The sequence below is a fragment of the Drosophila montana genome, unplaced genomic scaffold (assembly GCF_035044405.1).
Source record: "Drosophila montana isolate Dmon_TW-CO22-7 unplaced genomic scaffold, ASM3504440v1 contig_3200_1, whole genome shotgun sequence".
NCBI classification, from domain to species: domain Eukaryota; kingdom Metazoa; phylum Arthropoda; class Insecta; order Diptera; family Drosophilidae; genus Drosophila; species Drosophila montana.
The window spans coordinates 9,174,033-9,201,184 of NW_026998080.1; the positions used below are offsets into that span (position 1 = coordinate 9,174,033).

The 27,152-nt window shown below is 39.4% G+C and overlaps 4 protein-coding genes across 7 annotated transcripts; 1 reads left to right on the forward strand and 3 right to left on the reverse strand.

Moving 5' to 3' along the window:
* Positions 1–167: 167 nt before the first annotated feature.
* On the reverse strand, positions 168–6,531 carry LOC135432115 (PDZ and LIM domain protein 7). 4 transcript variants are annotated; one of them, XM_064687596.1, is made up of 6 exons: positions 3,435–3,571; positions 3,230–3,381; positions 3,071–3,162; positions 1,538–2,340; positions 1,355–1,422; positions 168–599 (listed from the first exon to the last, which is right to left on the reverse strand). In XM_064687596.1, the coding sequence occupies exons 2-6, from the start codon at positions 3,235–3,237 to the stop codon at positions 494–496; spliced, it is 1,077 nt and encodes a 358-aa protein (XP_064543666.1). In that variant the 5' UTR covers positions 3,238–3,381; positions 3,435–3,571; the 3' UTR covers positions 168–493. The 4 variants fall into 4 exon arrangements, with proteins under 4 accessions (XP_064543666.1, XP_064543667.1, XP_064543665.1 ...); XM_064687597.1 differs by having other exon boundaries at positions 3,230–3,362; positions 3,435–3,513; XM_064687595.1 differs by lacking the exon at positions 3,435–3,571 and adding an exon at positions 5,604–6,531 and having other exon boundaries at positions 188–599.
* A 2,479-nt stretch (positions 6,532–9,010) lies between these two features.
* On the reverse strand, positions 9,011–10,250 carry LOC135431235 (protein TsetseEP). The gene has a single exon (XM_064686215.1). It carries the CDS (start codon positions 9,992–9,994, stop codon positions 9,011–9,013), a length of 984 nt encoding a protein of 327 aa, XP_064542285.1. The 5' UTR covers positions 9,995–10,250.
* Positions 10,251–13,817: 3,567 nt separating this feature from the next.
* LOC135432105 (uncharacterized) lies at positions 13,818–16,727 on the forward strand. Its single transcript, XM_064687584.1, has 3 exons — positions 13,818–15,655; positions 16,115–16,211; positions 16,290–16,727. The coding sequence occupies exons 1-3, from the start codon at positions 13,940–13,942 to the stop codon at positions 16,661–16,663; spliced, it is 2,187 nt and encodes a 728-aa protein (XP_064543654.1). The 5' UTR covers positions 13,818–13,939; the 3' UTR covers positions 16,664–16,727.
* A 2,924-nt stretch (positions 16,728–19,651) lies between these two features.
* Mp20 (Muscle protein 20) lies at positions 19,652–20,770 on the reverse strand. Its single transcript, XM_064687471.1, has 3 exons — positions 20,637–20,770; positions 20,140–20,472; positions 19,652–20,069 (listed from the first exon to the last, which is right to left on the reverse strand). The coding sequence occupies exons 1-3, from the start codon at positions 20,664–20,666 to the stop codon at positions 19,878–19,880; spliced, it is 555 nt and encodes a 184-aa protein (XP_064543541.1). The 5' UTR covers positions 20,667–20,770; the 3' UTR covers positions 19,652–19,877.
* Positions 20,771–27,152: the final 6,382 nt, after the last annotated feature.

Here is a 27,152-nt window from a genome sequence, read left to right on the forward strand (position 1 = left end):
TTTATAGAAATATATTTTTATAGTTTAAAGGTGTTTTATTAAATTACGACTTGTACAAAAGTGCATTTTTAATTTTTCTGACAAATTTTATATGAATTAAATTCTAATTTAAACTTTTTTTCCAAGAAAAACTAATTTGCAAAATTCACAAAACAGTGGAAAAAAAAACATGTGAAAGAGTTTAAGAGAAATAAAGTGAAATCAAGTTGAAAAAAATGATGATTAGCATATTAAGTAGAGATTAAGAGCGCAGTTACTAATTAAAAAAGGCACAAAAAACAAAAACTATAAGCTTCAAAGGCAGGCGGAGAACACATGTAAGTGAGTGTAAAAGTTGCCCCTTCACCCTGTGCGGCTTCTGTTAAAAGTAGTTTTTTTTTTGCTTTGCCTCTGACGCATTTTGCATAATGAACTCTATTAAAAGTTGGCTGGCTGCCAGCTGCAGCCAGACAGACGATGGGATGCCTAAGCGAGGAGCTGCCGATGTGCCCGACTATTGCGTCTTATCCTTGTGCAGCAGCTCCTGTTTGGCCAGCAGCTGGATGCGCTGCCCAACGATTCCCAAGGGCTTACGCGGCACCAGATGACAAGTTGATTGCCTGCCAAGAAAAAAAACACATGTACATAAAGCAAGTATGAGCGTGGCAGTCGGGTATAAGCGACTGCGTAATACTCGTTCACAGGCAAATAACAGGCCACGGACGGATAGCATGTCGGAGAGACGGGCAGACAAACGAAAGCCCGGACAGATGGATAGCTAGACAAAAGAGCGGAGAGACATAAGTACGGACGAAAATAGACATACGGATAAATGGGCGTACGGAGCGTACGATTTGACGGATGGACTAAAAAATTGAAAGGGCTGACAAACGAGATGACGGCCATTCGGATAATTCAAAAGGAAAGCGCACAGACGGAGTAACGGACGGACAGATATTTAGACGGACGGACAGTCGAATAATTTGAAGGGCGGGCGAATGGATAGACGGACAGCTGGATAGCTTTATGAGCGGAGGAAAGAACACAAAAATGATAGAGAATCATACGAACGGACGGATTAATTAAAGGGCGACCGAACGGACGGACGAATGGATGTACGGACAGACGGAAGAATTGATGGAAACACGTAGGGAAACTCAATAAGCGGACGGACAGACGTAAAAGGTTGGACGGAGAAAGAGATAGACGATCAGGTAGACGACCGAAGATGACGAATGACTAGCAACTCTCGTAGACGGATATCATGGCCGGTATTTAACAAAAACCAATATACCCTTTGGCACTTTTGTGAGCGAGTATCAGAAAAAAAACACATTAGTAAATCGACATAAATTGGCCGGGGCTGGCAACTCACTTGTAGATGATTTTCTCACGATCCGCCCAGGGCCAGCTGCGCTCCAGGTTATCCAGCTTGAAAAGCAGCTGCAACAAAAGGTGACAATGTCAAAAGCGTGCGTGTGCAGGTGTGTGCATGTGTGTGTTCAGGTGTGTGTGTGTGTGTGTGCCGCTAATGAGGCGCCGCATTGATTGCTTTTACCTTTTGTGACTCCGTTGGCGATGCTATTGTTGCCTCCACGGGCGCCTCAAGCTTGCAAGTGGGCGTGCCGGTGGGCATGGCCGTGGGCGTTGGCGTTGGCGTCGCAGCGCGCACCTTTGAGGTGTCAATCGCATTCTCCGGCTTCAGCTCCAGCTGCGGGCTGACATCGCCCTCGTTTATGCGCACCTTGGGCACATTACGCAGATTCCACGTATAAGTGGTGCTTAGGAAATCGCTGTCATCCTCGTCCTCCTCATTATCCCCATCATCCTCCTCTTCACTGGAGGCCACGGCAGGCAGTTTCATATAGTAAACGGTCTTGTGAGCTGCCAAGTCATCATCATTCTCCATCTCCATCTCCTTGTCATTGTCATTGTCATTGTCTGGCTCATCACTCAGCTCATTTGTCGCATAATTGACTTCCGATGCATAATCCGATTCGGGCGTCAAATCCTTTAGCTGCTTGGCTACATCGTCATCCGGCGGCACCTGCACCAGATCATCCTCCTGCTCCGCATCCTCCTCATCATCCTCCTCTTCCTCCACATCCTCCTCGTCCGTCTCCTCATCCCCGCTGGCCAGCTGCTCGAGCAGCTCATAGTCGAGCGCATCCTCATCGTAGGAGCACTTGCGCTGCATGTGGCGCAGCTGCTGCTGCTCGTCCTCGTCGACGCTGAGGCTGCCAAAGGATTGGGAGACGGTGGCCAGCGTAGAGCTTAAGATTTTTGGTATTTCCGCAATGGCCGACAATTTGCGCTGCATTTCCAGCAGGCGCAGCTCAATGGAGCTGGGCAGCACGCGGCCTGCACGAGAAGCAAGCGATGACACAGAGACAGGCTTTATATGGCATATGATTTTATTGCAAATACAAACACACACACACGCACACAGAGACAAAGACAAATACAGATGCAAATACAGCTTAAGATTTATGTACACGAATTCAAAGCTGGGTTAATTGGCTTGGATAGGGATTACGGCTTGGGGATTACGGCTTGGGGGTTGCGGCCATCACTTGGACTTGGATGCTGTGGGCAGGGCCAGCAGCATGTTCTCGATGGTGCTGCTGCGCAGCTCCTGATTGTCGCCGACCTCCGCAAAGAAGCGTTTAATATTCCGTATAATGCGATGATGGGGCAGCTCCTGCGTGGCGAGAGTTGTTTATTAGCTGGAATATGTCAATTGAATTGATTTGGCATTGATCAATCACCTGATCCTCCTCGTCGGAGGACTCATCCTCGCTCAATTCAATGATCAACTCGTTGCCCTCCTCATCGATTTGGGTTTTCGTTTTCTTTTTCTTTGGCTTGGGCGGCTCGGGCGGCTCATGCCACATAATGGGATGCCAACAGCGCGAGCCAAGCAATGGGGTCGGGGTGAAGTCTACAAAAGATATATACAACCAAATTCTTGTGATCACACCAAATCATGCCGGGCGTGGCCTTAGGGGTGGAGTGCGGGGTGGGGCGGGGCGATTGGTAATGCATATATTGGGGACATACTCGCGGGCGGAGCAACTGCTCCGAAACTTACCCTTTGGCGGCGGCATCGGCTTGGGCACACGCATCACAATGGACTTCTCCTCGCCGGCCTCGTACATGCCCATGGCATCGTCCTCCTCCATGCTGTGCGGATTACATAACATATATATATATATTTCTAGGGTATTTATGGCCAGGTGGGGCGACCTACTTGCGCATGAGAAAGTGCACCTTCTTGGGCGTCGCGTTGATCCGTTCGTGTGCCTGGGCCAGTGTCAGCTGCGTGGCGTCCTCTTCGTTAATCTCGAGTATTATATCGCCCAGACGTACGCCCGATTTGTCGGCTATACCATTGGGCGTTACCTGCATAGAGACAGCATTTACTCTTTAGACATATCAATAAGCTATATACATACTATAGATATCCTGTAAAATCGCTCAACTTTCGCTTTCACGTACCGCTCGAGGCAACAGTCAACGCGCAATTGCTCGACAAATGTTGCGTAGTTCGAGTTTAGGTCGAACAAAAACTATATATACTATATATATACATATGATATATGACAGACAGCTTCAGATGGCTGCAAAATCGTCTATAGATATATGTATTTAGCTGTAAGTCTGCTCCCAAAACACACAATGAGATACTTGTTGCATGTATCTCAAATTTGTCTGCGTTGAGTGTGCGCTACAGCAGAACTGTAGAGCATATGGGTTAAGATATTACTACATATGCTCTTTTGGAAATAATTTCGAATAACTGGAAGATAATTAGGTCTATTTAAATTGTTATTACTTGCCTATATATAGCATATTATAAAAATAAAGAACAGCTTAATTATCTTCCAGTTATGCCCATTAACAAATTAAAATATGCATAATTATTTTCTAGTAATTTCCCTTTTGAATTTAGCCTTAATTCATTCAGATGGAATCTAAAATCTTACTAAATTTAAATTGTTAAATTTATATTTGATTTATCGCTTTGGAATTCAGGAATAGCCTTATTATAATCCTAAATAGTAAAAGCAGCGATCAGCTTGAAGTTGGCTGCGCTACTCGGGCACGTTTATCGATAAAACTGGGAGGACGGAAAAACTTATAACCTATTATTAAAATTAAAAAAGGTATTTAGTTTCAGAATTAATAGGCTTCAGATAACCTGAGAATTCATTATATTTTTTTGTATTTAATTTTAGTTTATTTTATTTATCTATTGTTGCTAGAATATCTTGAGTTATGTTTATTCCTTTTTAATTTTCCCTATGCTATAATATATATCGAAGAACTACTTAAAACTTTAAAAACTTCCAACAAAGATCAATAAAATTGTTGTTCAAATGTATTTAATCTTTTTTAATTCTGCTTTTGGCGACCTTTTTCTTTTTCAATATTTAGTATAAATAATATTTCTTTAATTTATTATTTAAATAACTAAATCCTCCCCAATCCACAAATCATATCTATCTATTCCCCTACTATAGTCTACATTTTTGATATCGTTCACAAACTGCACACAACTTCGTCTATGCCCCACTAATGTAGCGTATGCGCAGCGGCCCAAAAAAATAACAATTTATATTTTTGCCAGACGTCAAAACCGAATGCAATACATAGAAATACTTAGGCAGAAACACTTTTAACCCAAATATTGTAAATTTCCCCCCAGCTCAAGAGTAAAAACAATTGAAACGAGAACGAATGCTGCCCCGCCCACCCCGCTGCCCCCCCCCCTCCCCTTCCCTTTTGTCTTTTGTCATCAGCTGCACGGCAATTGTCGCTCATACGCCCCATCGCACGAGCGCCGGCAAAGTGAAATATTCTTTTTGCTGATTTCGTCATAGTCGAAAAACTCGACATATACGAAAATGTTTGTTTGTGTTTATTTTCCATACCCTGTACGCGTGGAAAATGGGTGAAAACGGGGTATTATGGTGTTGGAAAAACGAATGTAACAGGCAGAGGGAGACTTTTCCGTAGCAGAGTCAATAGAGACTTGGTTAAAGATTATCGATAAGTATCGATTATGTATTTCATTTTCATCGATTAAGCTTATCGATATATATAGATTAGGTATTTTACGATGATCGATTAATGTGATCGATATGTATCGATTAAGTAATTCAGTACAATTTTTTCAGGTTATCGATAAGTATCGATTAAGTATTTGACTATAATCGATTAAGGTTTTCGATAAATATTTGACTATTATCGATAACTAAGAAACGCCGAAATATTAAAGAAAAACAAACCTTTCGCTGAATAAGAAGCAGAGCAGACGCTTCTAGATTGAGTGCAGCTCAAATGTATGTATGTAACAGCAGCTCGCAACTTTGTACAGAGTATCTGCTAGTCGAGCTTACGCACTCTTAAACGCTTTTGGCCAGCGACCAACAAGAAACGCGCTATGACGAAATAAGAATTGCAGCTGTCGCAGCGCCAGCCAAAAGCCTCGATAGGAAATTGGAAAGGAATATGATTGGAGGCAACAGTTGGGCGAATTCCCAGGGGGAGCGGGGGGAGGGGAGGGAGGGACTACAAACAGTTAAACGGGCGTTATGTTAATTCTCCGTCCATTTACGTACCTGAAAGACGGTTAAGGGCATGTGAAATTCGGCGCCGCCGGTTATCAGAAAGCCCCATTTCTCATCATCCTTGGAATCGTAAACATCCGATTCCACATCGAAGGCGGGATAGCCGTCCGTGTCGCCAATGCCGCAGGATACCTTGATAATGGGCGCCTTCTTCTTTGTCTCCGGCGTGGACCACTGCATGCCCAGAGGCTCCGGCATCTTGTTCTTGTTGTTGTTGTTCCCTTTGTTTGTTTATGTTTCTTTTGCCCTCTCTCTCTCTCTCTCTCTTCTTGTTGCTGCTCTTTTTGCGTGGCTGCTCGTTTTATTTATAAGTCTATGCCCCCGCTCTTCCTCTCTCCCTCTCTCTGGCTCTTGTTATCTGCGCTCTTTGTCTGGCTTTTTATACAATTTGTTGCAGTAGTTTTTGCTTTTGAATTTTCTTTTGCCTTTGCTTTTGCTTTTACTTTGCTTTTTGCCTGTCAAAATTCAGCTGCCAAAAAATTGAACCCGTGCGAAATTGAGTTTTCTTTTAATTTTCCTGTATTTTGCCGGCTTTTCACTTTCCGCTGGGCATTGACTTTGCGGAAATGCTTTTACACTGACTTTTCCTTTAATGCGTCTCTTATATAATCAGCTTTCACACATTGCACAATGAAAACGATTACAAAATTTCGTTTGGAAACTTTTAATTGCCGATTTTCTAATTGCCGATTTATGACTTGGCCAATTTCGGCAGCGCCCAGAATTTAATGAGTGTGTTAATTATAACAGCAAATTTTTAATGGGAGTATGCTCGTTTTCCTTGGGCTTTTCCACAATTTTCTTTGGCTTCCACACGTTTGCACACGCCTCGGGCGACTAAAACTAAAAGGCAAAGCGCGAAAATAATTTCGAGAAGTTTGCCTTTGTGGTGCATTCGCTTTTTTAATAGTTGCCGCACGGTTGCTGCTTTTTCTCATGCCCCAACCCAAATGGGGTAGATTAGTTTCGAATAGCATAAGTGGTAGATAAATGATAGATGTATGTGCAATTAGAAGTTTTTACCTATAACTCCAATCTTACATAGTAAATAATAAAATGGGACCAAATTACGATTTCTTGGTACTCAATGTAATGGTAAATTCATCTTAAGAGCGTTTCGTAGAAACTGTTTCTCATATTATTGGGATAAAATGAAGATTTCTTGATACTTCGTGCTTGGGAAACATATGCTAAAGATCTCAAGAACCGTTCTTAGAAGCTGTCTCCTAAATCAAGCAACAAATTGTTGCATATGAAATTCTTGACTTGAGCAAACGAAATTCTTGTCTCAACTGGAATTGGATTCAGTCATGAACCCGTTATGAATCGGGTGTGAATCGGTTATGAACCGATTACGAATCGGTTATGACACGGTAATAGCTCGAGTCAGATTACCAATTGAATCGGTTATGTGCCGGCAGGCAGACCGGTTATGAAACGGTCACAAGCCCGATACAACTTGTGTACAACTAAGACTTTTATTGTTTTAAGTTCAATTGGAATCATTTATGAACCGGTTATTAATCGGTTATCAACCGGTAACAGCTCGACAATTATTAAGTTGAATACCAACGGTTAACCGATTGAAAGCCCGATACAACTTGGGTCTAGCTATAAAAATGGATGGATTTCTGCTCAAGCAAATCTAAAAGCAAACAAATCGTATGTGCCGAAGGGAAGACTGCTATAGATTTTCTGCTTATGAACCGGTTACAAACCCGATACACCTTTGATCCAGGCTCTAACTTACGGTCTCAACTATATAGAGAACTATATTAAACAAATCTTAAGAAAATAAATATTCAAATATAAAAAAGAATTTAAGTTTTTTATAGCTATACTTAAGATATTTTTGTACGTATCGGGTATATCGCAGTCGTTAACCGCTTGCATATCATTCTTTGTACGTTTTCTTGATCCGTTATTTTTGGTTTCTCTGTGCTGGGCATTGGGATAGGTCCGTGAAATGTTTCCCTCACTCGCCAAATTGTTGCTGCTATTTTGTTGTCAGTTTTTATTTAGCTGACAGCACATTGTTTGCATCCAGTTGCAATTCCTCTTATTTTTTCATAGTAAATATATTCCAAGTATGTTTATAAATAAGTTGCGCGTGCACTGCTTTTGCGTTTGATTTTAATGATATTGTTTGACATTTTTCTTGGTAAGGTACATTGTCTCATTAGCGAAACACGTAATTGGGTATTATTCGCGTATTTTGTTTACGCGCTGATGATTATTTTGACATGAACTCAATATTCGTTATTCAAAAGTGTGCCGCTTATCTGGTTAATGTCAAAAGGTTAGCCTGAAAAACGAACCACGGGAAATATCATCAAAATACGTTATTTATAATTCTCGGAATAATAGCAATTGACATTTGTGCGACACGTGAAACGATTTATCGATTGAAATGTTTGCAGCTATAGGAATTAAAGAGATAAAACTAAATGCCGGGTGTTCATTTAAAACGTAAATACGAATTATTTTAAAAATTTGATAAATCAAAAAAAATATTTTAGTAATTTTCATAATCAGTCATCAGGTAAATTTTCCTTAAAATAGAATAGAGTCCCATTTTGTTAGTTTATTTCATAATTTATTTATTAATTATGCATTATTTGTATTCATATTTTTTTGATAAGAATGCTTTATGCATTTTTTTTCGATTTACATTGTTTATCGATAACATGCACTTTTATCAATTATCGATTAGATATAATCGATCTTTGATAAAACTAGGTTTTAATGAATGTTATCTTTATCTTTATTACTCGAATTACTTTTGATTAATTATTAACCGAACTTTTGACTTGTTTTATGGCTGAAATTAAGCTTAAATCAATATTAAGTTATTTTTTATAGAGCTTTTAAATAGTTTGTAGTCGTCAACATTTGCTAAATATAAACATTCTATATATATACATAATCAGTTGCTTTCTCTCTCATTTACATATGTGTCATATATGTGAAAGTCCTTCAAACTTGTCCCAGAGTCCTTGCACTCGATTTCAAGGCTTCGTGGAAAAGTTTTCACAGCTTTTCGCTTTTTTTACCTATGGGAAAAGCTGCTTTGGAAACTCTTCAATAAGCCCCAAAAGTTCAAATCGAGTGCGAAATTCTCGGCTGACATCAAAAATGAATATAACAAAAAACAGACAACAATCCAGACAGCGACTCCTTATCAGCCGGACGCACCTCGCCCGCCCACAGCCTCCAGCCCATGTCTTGATGAAGGACGGCCAAAGGTGACAGCTGCAACAACAACAACAAGAACAACAACAACAATGAGGCTGATGACGTCACGAGCTGCGATAACAAACAATCGGCATATTTTGAATATTTGTTTGGTTGTTTTTTATTATTTGCTAGTTTAAAGAATACGATTATTGAATAGGAGGCTACTCCACGTAGGTGGTCTCATTGTTGACCTCGTTGGAGTCCACCTCGAGCACCTCACAGCCCTGTGCATAGTCCTCCATGTTGAGTGAATCGCTTGCTTCGCCCAACTGCTCCAGCTGGTCAATACTGTGGACTGGTTCCAGATGTTCCAGCAGCTGGCTGTCAGTTTCCGGCATCGCCGCACGCCGGCGACGCGTCGTCTGAGCCGCCTGCTCCTGCTCGGGCTGTGACTCTGGCTGTGCCTCAGGCTGTGACTCGGGAAGCTGCTCTGGCTGTGCTTCTGGCTGTGGCTCGGGAAGCGGCTCTGGCTGTGACTCAGGCTGCGGCTCGGGAAGCGGCTCTGGCTGTGCCTCTGGCTGTGGCTCGGGCTGTGGCTCGGGCTGTGCCTCAGGCTGTGCCTCAGGCTTCTTCTTCGGCTCCTGCCCCTGGCCATCTTCTTCGGATGAGCTGCTTGAATCCTCACCAGCTGATCGGCTCTTGCGTGCTTGGGGCTTCTCCTCTGACGAGCTGTCTTCCTTTTCCTGCTGCTGCTTCTCCGACTGTTGCTTGGCATCCGGCGTCTCCTCTGATGAGCTGTTAGTCTTTGCCTGCTGCTGCTTCTCCGGCTGCTGCTTCTTTGCTTTGGCGCCCTCCTCAGATGAGCCGCTTGAATCTTCGCCAGCTGCTCGCCTCCTACGTATTTGCATCTTCTCCTCTGATAAACTGACTTCATTGTTCTGCTGCTTTTCATACAAAAAATCATGGATAGCTTTTTCAAACTCAGCGTTAGACAATACTCTGGCATCGAGCACTGAGCGATGCAGACGCACATTCTCCACACTGACTGAACCGTCCTCCTCCAAGCTGTGCCCGCCCAGCAACTTGAGCAGCTGCTCATCGGTCTGCCCCGTCTCCTGGAGATCGTCCAGACCCAAAGGCTTAGCCCATGCCACAGTTAGCATCAGCGTCGCCGCCAACATTGTCATAAGCAGCCATGAATGCATCTTGTTAAGAGTTCGCTTCTGCTAGTTAGTTAATCCTTTTGGAATTGTGTGTGTTGTGTGTGTGTTGTGTTTGGCTGTTGTTCGCGCTGCGACTCGTGCTCCTCAACTGACTCGCGCTGCCTCCGACTGTTTCTTATGAACCCTGCCGCCTTACTTATTATCACATTGTAGACTTCTGATTTGCCACTTGTTGTTGATAGCCACAGTCCCCGCCTGTGTCAGTGCCAGCCATTCCAATTAAAGCAGCATCGATTTGCCAGCCGAGCTGCAACCTATGCAGCTGACAGCGACAGAGAAAGACCGAATCCATATCGAGAATTTCAGGCTTTACTTTGCTTGCACAGCACGATTTCGCATAAAAATTGTATTCTGATACACTACAGACAGGCACCTTAGGACTGAGATGAAACATGTAACGCATTGAGAATACGATTCGCAGAAAATTGCTTTAATTGTCTGACGAAATATGTTACGCATTACAGAAGCCAATTCCGACTCTAATTAGTATAAGTATAAGTATATATAGGACTGTATATAAGTATATATATTATATATAGGTACAAGTGGAGTCCATTTGACCATATCTTCTACTGTGCTGCAAGTTAAAGTTCTTATTTCATTTTTTTTAATTTATATTGAATAAAACTTGGTATCTTTGTCTAGAAGACCTTAGGATATGTTATCATGATCTATCTGTATTAATATAATAATATAATATTATAATGAAAAGATAGTATTAAAAATATTAGAAATAATAATAATAACAACAACAATATTAATAATTATTATTATAATATTTAAACAATATTAATAATAATAATAACAATATTAATAATAATAATAATAATAATAAAAATAATTATAAAAATAATAATATTACTAATAATAATAATAATAATAGTAACAATATTATTAATAATAAAAATAAACAATATTAATAATAATAATAATAATATTACTAATAATAACAATAGTATTACTAATAATAATAATAATAATAGCAATAATAATAATAATAATAATAATAACAATAATAATAATAATAATAATAATAATTATAATAATAACAATTGGAATGATAATAACCATAATAATAATAATGACCCTAACAATAATAAAAATAAGAAAAATAATAATAATAATATTGATATAAATAATAATAATAATATTGATATTAATAATAACAATAATAATAATAATATTAATAAGATTGATAATGACACTAATAATAACAATAATAAAATTATTATTATAATAATATTGATAATAATAATAATTATTTGAATTAATATTTTTATTAGTATTATTATAATAGCATAAAATATATATAGAAAAGGGCATTTAAGCGTCGGCAATCGCAGCATAACTATACGATCTTATTCATAATTCGGAATGCGCAATTTACTTGGGCGTACTGCCCGCTGGCTGTGTGCAAAATTCTCAAGCTTGACTTGCATAATAAATACAAATTGAGCTGCTGCTCTATGAAATTGATAACGCAGATCAGCAAAGATCAAGCTAAACAAACTGAACGCGCAATTGGCGATTATCGACGAGACGCGAAAAACTAAATAAACACACACACACACACGAAAAACAACATGAAAAGCATGAAAAACAACAAAAATATATATATATAGATACTCTACATTTTTTATTTATACATGTTTTGATTGAAAATCAATCAAAGTAAATAGGTTTGTACCACGGTGCGTATGAATTTTGTTTAGTGCGGCAGACGTTGACCTGGCCCAAGACGCAAATGCCGTTTAATCCGCAGCGGCGACGGCGGCAGAGATAAAGAAAAGCGCCGCCAACCACCCCCCCCCCTCCCTCCCCCCCTCAACCGACTCCTCCTACAGTAAAAAAGAAAAGGATTTGCCTGACGTGAGCGGCATGCTCAACAAAAGCGAACCGAAAACCGAAATGTACAAGTGTTAAAGTATCTTTGAGATTGCAAAGTATCTTAACGGCATTATGGAGCACAATTTGGCGCTCACTTATCCTCGAGCATTTAGCTGACACTTGCGACTTTACGCCCTTTTGGGCAGCATTTAAACTGGACTAGACTGAAGGCAATATAAAAGACGAGCTCAGCGATAAGAGTGAAAAGGCGAGAAAAGGTGTCGCCGACGAAATTAAAAGCAAATATTTGAAGTCTTACAGTCTTACAGTGGCTGCCAGAAGTCTTTGGCTGCTCTTACAGAAAAAAATAAGTAGATTCATAGCAAAAGGCTGATTGAATTTGATTCCCCGTTGGGCGCTTGCATATTCCATTTGCCTCAAGTTGGAGCACATCAAAAGGCCAAGTGACGAGGCGAAACGAAACGGAATGAAATGAAACGAAATGAAACATAACCAAACGAACTGAAATGTTGAGCCACTGCATAATTTAAGTGAATTTACAATTTATATATATTTACGCCTCGCTGTCTATACCCTGGCTGCCATAAAAGGGTTAACAGGTATATTGGTTTACAGCTTGAGCCAAGTTTTTATTTACTTCAGTTTATTTTTTGTTTAGTTAAGTTTGCAGTGCTTAGGTCTGTTCCGAATTCCAATTTGATTACTTAAGTATAAGCACAAATCTTTGTTAAACTTACTTTATAAAGAACTTTATGAAATGATTTGGATATAACAATGCGGAAGGGGGAATCATTATTTTATGATATATGTTTCACTTTCATGTTTCACTTCCAATGTTCCTATGCAAAAACTTTTTGCTGTTTAAATGCGTTAAGGTCTATTTCGAATGCCAAATAGAAGTTAATGTTCGCTAGGCTTCTGTTAGGCTTCCTTTATTAAGAACCTTACTATACGATTAAAATAGTTGAACTCGGAGTGAAGAATTACTTCATCATGTTCCATGTTCCATTTTCATATATATACCTACTTTTGGGTTGTTCTGCAAGCCAGACCCAACTTGTGGCTATAAAGTATCTTTCTGTCCAAATCACATGCTGTTCAGCTATTTTGTTTGGATAAGCCGAGCCAAGCCCAAGATAACAAACTGGCAACTGCTCCAAAAAAATGTAAAAACATTGCAGTTTACGTATATTTTTTATGTAAATTGCGATTTGTTCGGTTGGCGGCAACGCGCACTGCAACATTTTATGCAAATCAACGGGCACCTGATGTCCCAAACACAATATTTGGCTCGTTCAAATTCTTGTTTTCCCCTACACATTTTTGTGTTCTTGTTGTTTTTCGGCTTCTTTCTTTTTAGATATATATTTATTAAAAATTTATCAATGTCATAAGTTTGCCAAAGCCATCAATCAACTTTAAAGCGGCAAAGATTTGCTTAGGCAAAGAATGAGCCGCAGTTGATTTAAGATTTTTTTCGCCTTGCCCGAGGCGTGCGCTGAATTAATTTCTGCTTAAATTTGGATTGATTTTGCGTAGATTCGATTTGTAATGAATACCTTAATTAAGCAAAAATTTGATAAATAAGATTTGTTGTATTGAATAAATTTTTCCGCTCGAAAGTATGCAACATAAATTGTTTTTCATCTGAAAATTGCATTTCTTCCTAATTTTCTTAAATTGTGCCTAAAACTTTAAATTCATTTTACTTAGATTTAATTTATGTAATATACTTTAATTAAGATATATATATGTTATGCAAAATTCTTGTCAATTTCTAGATTCAAAATAGATTTAAGTAATAATTTCTAAATAATCAAAAATAATTTTGTTCATAATGGTATGCAGATGCCATCTAGAAGAATTGAATATAAAATATAGATGTTTCGAGTTTTGGCAATATTATGATAAATAATTGGATTTGTTTGTGTCTAAATCAATTTGCTTTAGATTTGAATGTTAGTTAGGAACTAAGCTTATCATAACACAGACACGTTCTACACAACAGCCAAACACTACAGAAAAATATTTAAAAAAAAATCCAAAAATCTTAATCCACACTTAAACCACACTGCTTCCATGGACACCGAGACAGAGAAACCCGCAGATGGAACCGGGGCCAGGCCCACGGTAAACGAGACCAATCCGCAGGAGGTGAGGGAGTTGGCTGTAGCAAAGGAAGTTCCTGAAGCGCCTGAAGCTCCTGTAGCCCCTGTAGCTCCCGTAGCTCCTGAAGCACCTGTAGCCCCTGTAGCTCCTGAAGCTCCTGTCGCCCCTGTAGCCCCTGTAGATCCTGAAGCTCCTGTAGTTCCTGTAGCTCCTGAAGCTCCTGAAGCTCCTGACGGTCCCAGGGAAGAACAACAAACGGAACCGGATACCCAACAAGTTGAGGTGCCCGCGGCACTCAGAGATGGTGCAGATGAAGCAACCGAAGCAACTGCAGATGAGGAATGGGACAAAAGCGGCCCGCAAACGGATGAGGAGAAGAAGGCCGCACGAAAGGCACGCATGAAGGAGAAAATGAATTTCCGCTTTTCGCTTGGCGAACGCGATCTTGTGCCCAACGTCGATCCGGATGAGGAGCAGAACGACGAGATGGAGGGTGAGGTAACCGAGTCTAGAGAGGCTCTACGAACCGCAGATGATGAGGTACCGGAAGTTTCCGGCAAGCAAACATCAGCGGAAAACATGCCGGACGAAGAGATCGACGTCGACGACCATTTCACCGAAGACGATGGCGATGACGACGACGATGAGCCCGAGATGCGTGAGCCACCCCAAGGCGACACAGTACTGGCCAAGTCGAACTTCCTTTCCTACTTCGAAATGCCATCATTATCCGATATATCCGAGGAGCATTCCATCCACGAAGATCAAAAGATGCGTCGATCGAAATCCCTGGTTTCGCAATTCAGTACGGCAACCGAAGTTGGTAAATTTGTCAATCCTTTGACCGGGAATCTCGAGAGCGAGTCGACGACCAGCGAGTCGTCAACCGAGAGCAGCAAAATGGATGATCTGGCCCTTGATTTGGGCGGCGAAAGTGATGAGCTTGACGTGGACTTTATGGATACTGATTTTCCCGACTTTAAGGACATCAAGCATGTCGAGCTGAAGGATGACGACGATTTGGACGCATTTGTTAAATTCCATACCAGTTTTATACACGATGAATCCGTTTTCGAGGATCCCGATGAGATCGAGGCCAAGAAACATAAACGGGATATAGCTCAGATAACAATGGATTTTCTATACGACATGTTCAATAATGTGGTCAACGATATGGAAAATCTTAATGCTACCGCAATGCTCCGAAATAAAATGGATAAGGATAAGCTGATGAAGACCTTAATAGATGTCAAAAATAAGTATGCCTTTGAGAAGGAGCTCAACGTTTATCTCAATACCAAAATGGCCGATTATTACAAGCGCATGAAAAACTTTCGAGCATTCCACAGCCTGGATCCGCAAATCAAACCCAAAGAGCGATTCCGCTATCAGGAGGCCCTCACACAGTTGGATCACCGCGTTCTGGTCGCAGCCGACACTAAGAGGAAGAACGCCATTCTCATGTCCAGCGTATTGATGGATCTCTCCTATATCCAGAACATTGTCAGATACACCGAAGAGCATCTGGAGGAGGTCATTATGCGTACGCTGGGCACCAATAAATCGGATTTCCTGAAACGGTTCGTCGAACGTGAACTGCGTCTCATGAGCCAGAAACGCAACGAGGTCAGCGATACGCGTCTCTTTCTCATCACCAGGAAGCATACACTGGGTCGCATCGTTGATGTACGTATCGCATATACCCTATCTTTTAACCTTTATACATATCGAATCAGATCTTTGATAGTTTCCTAAGCTAATTAACTCTGGAATTTAGATAGAAAAGCCCTTTGCACTGCCGAGTCGGTGCAATTGACTTTTTAATTCTATTCTATAGCACTATAAGATGTTCTATAGAAAATTTCATTAAGATCGGCTAAGAAACACAAAAGTTATTAAAGGAAATGTGTTTTGACTTGCCTCGGCAGCTAGCGCAAATTGCAAGAATTTCTGTAAACATGTACACACTATCTGTGCTGCTATTTTAATTGGTTCTTTTCTCAATATTACTCAATTATTGGTGTGGCTGTTGAGTAGAGGCGGTGTTGGAAGCAGAGAGTTCCGGGTATCCCCTAGTCGAGAGCTCCCGACTAGAGTCTCTTGCTTGCTTGCCTATAATATTATAGCTTTCGAGTATATTTGCAGAAAATACACAAGCTGGAAACGATTAACGAGGAACTCTGCATGGACGACTTTATAAGCATTCAAAATCAAGTAGTAGCATTGGACAAAAAAATCGAAGGTAAGTTAGAAGCCCGATACTTCTAATCGATCTCAGCATCATTCCTATCCCACCCCCCGCCGCCACCTGCCCATGCAGAACGTAACAATGAGCTGAAGAAGCTGCGCTATAATTATCACACCGAACTGCATCTGACGCAGCACAATCGCGAGAAGGCCTTGGCGCTCGCCAGCAAACTGAAGGGCCATCGGACGACGCTGCGCAAGACGCAGGATAAGCAGCGCCAGCTACGCGAACGTCTCTACAAGGCGAAGCTGGAGCGCAGCGCCATACGCAAGCAGAGCTCGGATCTCAGCTTTCAGGGCGGACTCCTGTCCATGCCGGCTCTAATGTACGACTACGATGAGACCGTCGAGAAAATCATGGCCAAGCAGGATGTTGTCAAGGAGCTGAAGGAGACCTTTAAGCGTGTCACCCAACGCATTACCGACTTGGAAACACGCTGCACCTAAGTGCTAGATGTTTTCTCACAAAATAAAACAAAACCCAACGATTTTCAATCTATGCAAAGCTTAATTTTAGAATTTGTATTTTATTTGTATACACTTGCAGAGGGTATTATGAGTTTGTCATGTAATTTGTGAGGTGACATCTCCGACCCTATCAGGTATATATATTCCAGGTCTGCATCTGCAACAGGCGAGTTATCTATTCAAACTAGTCTGTCAGCTTTAAGGATATTGTCTTGAAACTTTGCATAGATCCGTCCGTCTTGCTGGATCGGACCACGATATCTTATATATGCTATATCTAAAATATCTAAAATATGCACGAACAGTCAAAAAGTAATTTCATGTATGAAAAACTTGTTTGTTTTTCAAGATATCTTGACTAAAATCGGTGTTCATATGTTTCATTACAGTCCATATATATATGCAAAATCGTATCAACATCGGACAACTATATCATATATAAAAAATGAAGTTCTTATATGGAAAACTTTTTTGCTTGTCAATATATTTTCACCAAACCCGCCATTTGCTAGTTTAACTATGCTACCTTTATGTGAGCTAAATCTTATCAAGATCGTACTACTATATTATATAGCTCTATAAAAGAATTAGTTAAAATGTAAGTTTTTGTATGGCAAAATATTCTGTTTTCACCAAACTCAGCTTTACTATAGTCACATATCTGCTCAACCGTAAGGCAAATGTCTGCAAGGGTATTCAGTCTTCGGCTTGCCAAAGATATCCCTTTTTCTTGTCATATTACCTTAAGCCTGCTGTTGCCTTATGCCCCGGCATATATAATTTATAAATACAATAAATCCTTTTAAAAATAATTATATGAAAAAACATACATACAAATATATACATATATATTGCCTTAGTTGCCCAAGGCTGACATAAATAAATCTGTTTAAGATCGCAAAATACCAAATAAATAAATATTATAGAGCAGAGAATTATGATTTCCTATATATCAAACGGAGACCTGCATGCAGCATATATATTCTCGCCATGACAGACATATATATATAGACATATAGAACATATATCTTCACATTTTCAGTGTCAAGTTGGATACTTTATGTTTGTTTTCTTTTCTTTCGGCTTTGAATTCCAAAATAATATCATAATTATATATAGCGAAAATGTATCAATTTATATATATACATATGTAAAATCTGTACATATGCGTATTCGATTTTGTTTAAACAATTGCGCAAATTATTGAAATGTAAACAAAATTCTGGCACGCGCTTTACTTTTAACGCCACATTTATATTTTTGGCCATAAATTAGTCAGCTCATTTATTTATAAAAGGGCATAAACAAAAGCCAATATTGATAGAAGAAATAATATTAAAAAAAATAAATCAATGTTCTTTTTTCTTTTCTTCAAATAATTTAGAGAAAATAAATTAAATAAAACTCAAGACTTTTCTGGAATTTCAAATGAAGCCAAAAAGGATTAAAAATATTGTGCAATAAGTTTTTTATTATAAATAATATTAAGAAAAAAGTAATGAAAGTTATTTTGTTTCATTTCTTCAAATAATTTAAAGAAAATAAATTAAAACAAACTCAAGACTTGCTTTTATTGTTTCTAAAATCTCAAATGAAGCAAAAAAGGATTAAAAATATTGTGCGGTAAGTTTTTTATTACAAATAATATTAAAAAAAAAATTAATCAAAGTTCTTTTTTGCTTTTCTTCAAATAATTTAAAGAAAATAAATTAAATAAAACTTAAGACGTTTATAGAATTTCAAATGAAGCCAAAAAGTATTAAAAATATAGTGCAATAAGTTTTTTATTACAAATAATATTAAAAAAATTAAACAAAGTTCTTTTTTGCTTTTCTACAAATAATTTAAAGAAAATAAATTAAATAAAACTCAAGACTTTCCTTTATTGTTTCTAGAATCTCAAATGAAGCCAAAAAGGATTACAAATATTGTCAATAATTTTTTTTCACATAGAATATCTATGGATTATTCATTGTGTATAATTTTGTTTTTTTTTTTGTTTTTTTTGTTCGCTTGGACTTTGTGGAAATTTGGCTGAATAATAATTATTTTGTGTATATTAAAAGAATTCCTATATTTAGCAAAGACTTGCTGGCAATTAGCTAAAACTAATGAAGTACATTTTTCATTTGCATTATTAACGGATACTCATTGCCCAACAATGTGAACAAAATGCAAAATTCGTGTGCATAAATCAAATCAAAAAGCCAACGAATTTAAATTGGGGGCGTGAAATTCGGAACATTTTCTCGGACCCAACAGGCATGTGGGCCATAATTTTCAATGTCGTCTAACACCTGCGAAAATTGTCTATACTATATCCGAATTTAATGGCTGCCAAGAGGAAATATATAAATATATAAAAAAAAAATTAGAAATATATTAATTCAATTTAAGATAAATCAGGTAGACAAAATAAAGGTTGGACTTTATTCCACTTGATATAAGACATAAAGCAGTTCCTGATCCAGTCTAAGTTTTACAGTTTTTAAGAAGGGAAAACCTGGATCGAAGCTATATATACACACATCTAGATATATATTCATATAGACGCTTATAAGTAGCTGTCTGCAATGACCTCAAGACGCCTCGATGGAATTTTTTCGCACACACTTCTGAAGACGGCCTGTTTATGTTTTCGTCGCTATTCAGGTATATATATAAATTTATATATATATCATGGCTGTGGCAGCCATATTTAGATCATGGCGCATATAGACGCAGATAGATAGATAGATGAATAAAACGAATAAATAACGAATACACCCACACAAACGCAACACTTTGTAGATGTCTGATTGGCCTGGAATTGAATTCGTGTTCGATTTTCATCCGCTTTCAATTATGCTGCACGTTCTCGGTTTCGTTTTCTCCACAATATCATCATCATCTTGTTTTTTTATTAATTGATTTTCTTGTATAAATTAACTTAGGCGTATACTTAATATAAGGCGCATCGACAAGCCCTTGTGTGTTGTTGTGCGTGTGTGCGTACTTGCATTTGTGTGAGTGTAATTATTTTTTTTTTTTTGGTTTTTTTGGTGTGTGTTTTGTGTGAGGAATAGTTTTGTTGTTGGTTTAATGTTTTGGTTTGTAAACTTAACAATTAAACATAGATGTAATTTAAATAACAAATTAGAAAGACAGACAGAAAGTTGGGGGGCAACAGCTGCTGAGGGCGAGTGCCAAGCATTTACTTGCCGAGCAAGATTTTGCGGCCAGCGCCAATGTTCTGGCCAGCCTGGGTGGCGCCCTTGTTGGAGCCGGCCTGGAGGCCGACAATGGTTTGGCCAGCCTTCAGCTGTTCCTCGCTGAAGTCGCGCTTGCACTCATCGGCGGGCTTGGGGCCCAGGAAGGGGCCCTTGAATTCCGGATGCTTGTAGGTCTGCAACACAAACAAACCGAGTTAGTCAATCAGTCAATCAATCGATCAGTCGGTCAATCAATGAACTTACGGCACGGCCCAAAGCGAAAATGGTGTTGGTCACATTGGCAATATCCTTCTTCTCGTACAGATCAACAGTCTGGAAGACATCAATATCGGGCACACCGTATTCCTTGAGAGCCTTCTGGAAGTTGTTAAGGTTCTCCATGAACTTGAACTGACCGCCCGAGGAGTTGATCTTGGCCACAGCGCCCGGCTTCAGTTTGTTAAGCAAATTGCAGAGCACCTGACCGTCCTTCAGCACATCCTCGTACAGCTGACCAGCGGGGAATTTCTCACCAAGAATGGCCTCAATCCATTCCTGGGCCTCTTTGTCCATCTCGGGATTGCGTTTGCCGGCAATCTACAGCCGGATGAGATCATTTTGCAACAAAAAATATCATTATTATTACGATTTACGACACGAACACTTTTCATTGGCATAGTTTAACTATTTAAATTGTATTTTTTTTTTATATACATATGTATTTTTATATATATATTTTTTGTATTTTCACTTTTATTCACCTTGGCACGAACAGCACGTTCTAGAGACATTTTTTAGAGGTTTGTGTTTTTGGGTGGGAGTAAACAATTTGTAAGATCTTCACCAAAGCTAATGCAAGCCTACACTGATGCCTGGCCACGGGGCGTATGCGGCTTTTAAAGCGCGAGAGCACAACAGCACACACATACACACACACACACACACACACACACACACACTCCTGATGCTGTTCAAGAATTTTCCAAAAATATATCCGAATTCGGAGTCGACTATTCGAACGAGCGCTGCTGAGCGTTTTTCTGACCAAGGCGTGGGCGCATCTGTCATGCGAGTGTGTGTGTGTGTGTGTGTGTGTGTTTGTGTGTGTGTTTGTGTGTGTGTGGTTAGCAATTTATTTCTCACTGTTGCGACTTTGAGCGTCGCCATCTCGCATGAGTCGTGCGCTTTAATTTTAGACCAGCAACATCCAAAAACTTAGCGCAAATCAATTTCAATAATTTTTCACACATATTGTGAAAATAGACGCGCGCCCCTAAGTAAATTCTTACAAGCTATCGCATCTTCTTCTGCCTCTGCCTCTTCTTCTTCTTCTTCTTCTACGTGTTATTGTTGTTCTTATTATCCAATTAACGCATATATAGTGTATATATATATATAAGATGATCATGCTGTGTGTTTATCTTTGAAAATTTCCACTCTTTTCACACTTTTCGGACTTTCGGCATTTGGCCAGCTGTCTTGTTGCATTTTTTGTTATTTTTTTTTGTTCTCTATTCTTTTTCCTATTGCTCGTAATTTCCATTTGGAATCGGAATGCATTGGATCATGCTTAAAATTGGCATTGGAATCGGCTTCACCGAGTGCTGAATGAATTTGAATTGTGTAAAAAGTGCTGCAAATATGCGAATTTCAATTAAAATATTCACATCGGGGTCAGTTTGAAACAATGTTGGAATGTGAGTTAAGATAATTCTTTAATCCATTTCACCAAAAAACCTATAAGATTAGATTTACTTTCTTCTGAGCTCTGCATATCTTATCAGTTTTGTAAATTCTTGAATGTTATTTAAAATGAAAGTTTTCGATACACAACAATACGAACAAAACATAAAGAAAACATACCTATGGAGTCCAAAAAAGAGAGATCCATAGTGTCAACTAAATTCACTGCAACTGTAAACAGAACAAATGAAACCACTTCCACAATATTCGAAAACAGCCTTGCAAGCACAGAATCCATATTGAACGCTGAAATAGAGCTTTTCGGACAGCGTGAAAGTGAAAGTGAAATCGAAATCGAAACCGATGATGAAGTTAGAGAAAATACATTTAAAAATGGGCAGCAAAAGAAGACCGTGGACGAGAACAGTGAAACTTTAGAAAACGCCGAGAAGAGACACGCTTCTAGCGAGGGGGAATCCCCGGAAGAAGAATCGAAGCGGGCGGAGCGTAGGGCACGCCGGAAGGAAGCGCGTAATATACGTTTCCGAATCTCCGATTCCGATATACAGATACGCGAAATAACTGACAATGAAGTCGTTACGACTGCCTCGTCGAGTACTCAAACTAGCGCGAATCATTTAGAGTGCAAAGATGCAACGGGAATTGATTTGTTCTTCGACGGCGAAGACGATGACGCTGATGATGATGAGGACGACGACGACGATGAGATGTTAAAGACGCCAAAGGGGGATACGATCAAGGCTAAAATGGAATTTTTAAACTTTTTCGAAATACCCTCCCTATCCGATATTTCGGAGGACAAGGAAGAAACACAATGACAGGCTGGCAGATACCTTTTATTTTTTTTTTTATTAGCTTTCATTACAGCAATAAAAACCATAAAACTCAACTATTACAAGATAATTTGAATACTTCTAATGGCCGACACATGCCATTAGTATATGGATTTATTTAAAAACGGAAAACAACTTTTCAAATGCACAAGGTCAAAGCCATTTTTATGTCCAGGCAGTTAATTTAATTTATACGCTTTGCGTTATTGAAAAACGCTTGAGGGCGCTCGGCAGAAAATTTAAATGATGTCAAAATGTTTAATGAACAAGATAAAATGAAACATCAAGAGTTGCCGAAGACTGAATACGCTTTTTTCAAAGATTCGCAGATTGAGTGGAGGCAAAAGAAGGATAAGATTCCTTTTATTAATCAGAAATGTTTCCATAGTAATATATAAAGAATACTCTTTAATTAAGCTGCAATTTCTTAAAATCTATATATAAACATTATATGAGTTACCTAAAGAGTCGCATCTTGCTTATACCCCACTTTGTTAGAGCATCTGATAAACAAAGCATGCCTGAGGCTGGGTGGGATTGAGGTTTCGGAATGCTTTGAATGTCGAGCCAGACAAAGTGCATGCGCTTAATAAATGGTCATATTTTATTCATATTAACAACAATGCCAGAAATAACATACATTTGGTTTAAGGCCGACAACAAGACGCACAATCAGAAGAGAGAAAAATAAGTAAAATGGAGGAAAAACCAAATGGCTTGACTGTGTGACCTTGCTGGCCGCAGACGTCGATAACAGACACAGCGATAACATTGGCCGCTAGAGCGAATACAGTTTCGATAACAGGCGCAGCGATAACATTTGCCGCTAGAGCGGATACAGTTTCGATAACAGACGCAGCGATAACATTTGCCGCTAGAGCGGATACAGTTTCGATAACAGGCGCATCGATAACATTGGCCGCTAGAGCGGATACAGTTTCGATAACAGGCGCAGCGATAACATGCGCCGCTAGAGCGGATACAGTTTCGACAACAATCGTTGGCGGACGTGCAGATGGCGCAGAAACGTCGCACAAATTGCGCTCTGGGTTGTGTCTATTTATATGCCCTTGCGCCTCGGGCACATTGAACAGGTGGAAAAGTTGGCCGAAATAGTTGCGCTGCGTCAGCGTTTCGAGATTTTCCAGGCGTCTCTCAGCCCAGCTGGCGGGGGTGCGGGACTGCTGGGGGTCTGTTGTTTTGTTTTTTTCACACATTCCCGCCGCATGGCGTGTTGGTTTATTTTTACAGCCGCTGTGGGCCAAGGCAGTCGTCCAGTCTGTCGGGTAGCCAAAATACGTGGCCCAGTCTCTGAGTTCGCCCCCCCCCCCCCCCCCAGGGCAGCAAATTTTTTAATTAACAACATTTTGGTTTATCCACTGTCATTTCGTTTAAGTGAATTAAATTCGCCCTTTGGCTGCGCAATTTAATGAACGCCCCGCGGTTAAACAGAAACGCGTGATTGCGATTCCATACACAAAATCTCGCAATGCCTTGTAAATGATTATTAAACAAGCAAAAAAAAAATAAGTTTGAAATGGAAAACAAATTGCAATCATTTAATTACATTTGCTTGTGTGCGCAACAAAAATGTAAAATTCAATCAGAATTGAGTCCAATTAATTTACAGCCAACAAAATGTTGCCGACCGCCAGATACCCTATGATTACTTGAAAGGGAGTTGGTGAATATTTTTTCTGCGAGCTCAAGCAGGCGTACGAGCAAACAGATATTGCACAAGCCCAATATACCCACATGCCCTTGTTCGTACAGGGTATAGGAACTTAATTCTTCAAGAACTCAGACAGGCACTTGAGTGAGCGCAACTTAAACAGCAAGTTAGCCACTTGAACACTTGCGGCTTTTGCTGTGTGTTTGTTTCGTAAATTTGATTTGCAGTCGGTTGGCCTAAGATGGAGGCTTATGCTTAGGCCTCTGGTACTGCATGCTAAATGCGCCAGGATTATTTTCCCATAAATCAACATAAAAGCGTAACAAAGGGCCAGAGCATGGCCAAGGGCAATGCCCAAAACTGCCAGCACAATAGGCAACAAGGCGCAGCCAGCTGGAGGAAAGTCGCATAAAAAATGCCCTATAAATTAAATAGTATTTAAAGATAATATGTGGAATGAGCAACTTAAGTGAGTGGAACTTTTAGGCAGGCTGAAAGTGAGTTTAGTTTAAAAATATATATAATTTTCTTTAATATATATAGAAAAAACAAGTAAGAGGTTCTAGTCGGGAGCTCCCGACTAGGGGATACCCTGAACCCTCTTCTTCCAACAGGCGATAGGTATAAAAAAAAAGATACTTGATATATATATATTATTCTAGAAGCTACATGTCAAGTTTGGTGATTTTAGCTCATACTATTTACTAAAATTGCTCAAAAAACAGGATTTCGATATCGATTTTTATCGATTACTTAGAAACGAGGTATCGAATATCGGAAACAAACTGCGCTGGCACTAGGTGGATCTACAGCTAAAATTGCAAGTCTCTAGCTCTTATAGGTTCTGAGATCCTTGCGTTCATAGATACGGTCAGACAGACAGACGGACAGACGGACGGACGGACATGGCTAGATCGACTCGGCTGTTGATGCTGATCAAGAATCTATATACTTTATGGAGTCGGAGATGCTTCCTTCTGCCTGTTACATACATTTGCACAAATACATTATACCCTTTTTACCCATTTTCAATGTGTTCAGGGTATAATAAAAATGGGCAACGCATAAGCCCAACAAATGAAGTCAAGCGAAAATGGGTTCAATGCGTTGGCCCGCATGCCCCCCGCTCCCTACCCTCCCTCCCTCCCTTCCTCAGACCCTCCCGGGTTGATTGCCTATTTACGCTCTCGGGAATGTGGAAAGCACAGAAACCCACTTGTGGCTATTGTTTAGCTGTATTTCCGTATTTCCGTTTTCGTTTTTACAGCACGGAAGCGGAAATGAAGTCAGGCATTGGCCAAATAATTTTTGCACTTGACATTTGGCTTTTGGCCTGTTGTTTTTTTTGCTCTTCATTTAAATAAATAAACAAGAAATTATGTGGCAAAATAGTTATAGCCATGCAGACAGTCTGTCTATAAATAGCCGCATTATTTATTGTAAACTGTCGACTGCTGCTTGGACATTTAATTGGAAAAACTCGAGACTCAATGTCGTCATCGGGCTATAAAAATAAACACAGCGCATCGCGCATCGCGCATACGCCGCGTGTCCCAATACCAAAACATCGACAAAGCTGGCAATTGATATTTATATTTATAGGTTGTTCACAGTTTTCGCTTGACGTCGGTTCCACGGTCTATTTTCCTTTTTGCCAATCGGCAATTAAAATTTTATGAGCATTCGCAGGAACAAAAAAACAAAATTTTGTTAAACAGTTTGTATACCCTTTACTTTTTCGCGTTTTATTGACAGACTTGTTTTAATTATTTATACTTTTCGTTTACTTTTTCCTGCTTTAGTTGTGGCTTTTTTTTGTATGGGAGTCTGCGGCATCCTTTGAACTTTTCGTGCTCTTCGCTGGATTTGTTTGCTTTTTTGGTTTTTGTCTGCCCGCAAATTCATTTGCCGACACCAACCCCCCTCCCCTCCCCCCTCTCCCCCTCTCCCCCTATCAAACTTTGTTTGCCAACATTTCATTTGGCCAATTCAGCTTTAGTCCTTGCTGCTTAATATGAGAAAACCCTAATTACGAATTCCAGGCAACAAAAAAAAAAAATAAAGAGTAAAAGGTTGGCCCAAACCCAATATTGTATTCAATGATTTTGGCGCTCAATCAGGCTTAAAGCAGATAAAATTAGAGAAAAAACCAAATATACAGGTAATAATTGGCCAAAAAAAAAACCAAAAAGTTAAAAGGCATTTGTATGCCCTGTAAACTGGGAGTAGAGTGGAAAGGGGTATGCTCTTTGTGGTTTGAGTGTGTGTGGAAAGCAGAGCTGGACTTTTGATATCCTATAATATCCTATTATATCCTATATCATATAGAGTATATATAGATATATTGTGAAGCATTTCATTTCACGTTTTGGTATTTTTTCTATATAAACATATCTCTCTTTCTCTCTATCTTTCTCTCTCTACCTTTCTATCTCTGACTCTCTTTCCCTCTATCCTTCTCTTTCTATCTTTCCCTCTCTCTCTCTCCCTCGCTTTCTCTCTTCCTCTATACGAATTTAAGTCAAACAATTTACATTTATGTATATATTTTGGATTCTTTTATCCTATAATAATTTTTCATATTTTTAATAGCTTTCGTAAAATCTTAAGAAAAACTCTTAGAAATTTTGGGTATACTTACTTTACACCATCTGAACCTAATTCTGATTAGATGTAGATGTTTTCCGTAGAATACCTTTTTTCAAATACTTGCCCCTATCTCAGCTAATTCGGCAGAAACTAAAGAATTATATCACAAATTTTTTGTCTTGCTTCATTAAATATTACAGGGTATTGCACAGTCTCTCAGCTGTAGCATACATTTTCCTTTTTATATGTTTTTTTTTTTTGCTGCCTCTTTAATCAATAATTCAGCTGCGACTGGATTTCAATTTGCTGCGCCGCCCACCACGCCCCATTTTGCCGAAAAGTGGAAAATCTTTGGACCAAAGTTGGTCTGACCCAAATAGAATCAACAAATGCTGCTTAAAGTGCTGATGGAATGCTTGGACCATAAAACTTTGTCAATATTTTCGCAGCGCACGCATCGTTGGCTTTTTGGCTCGAAT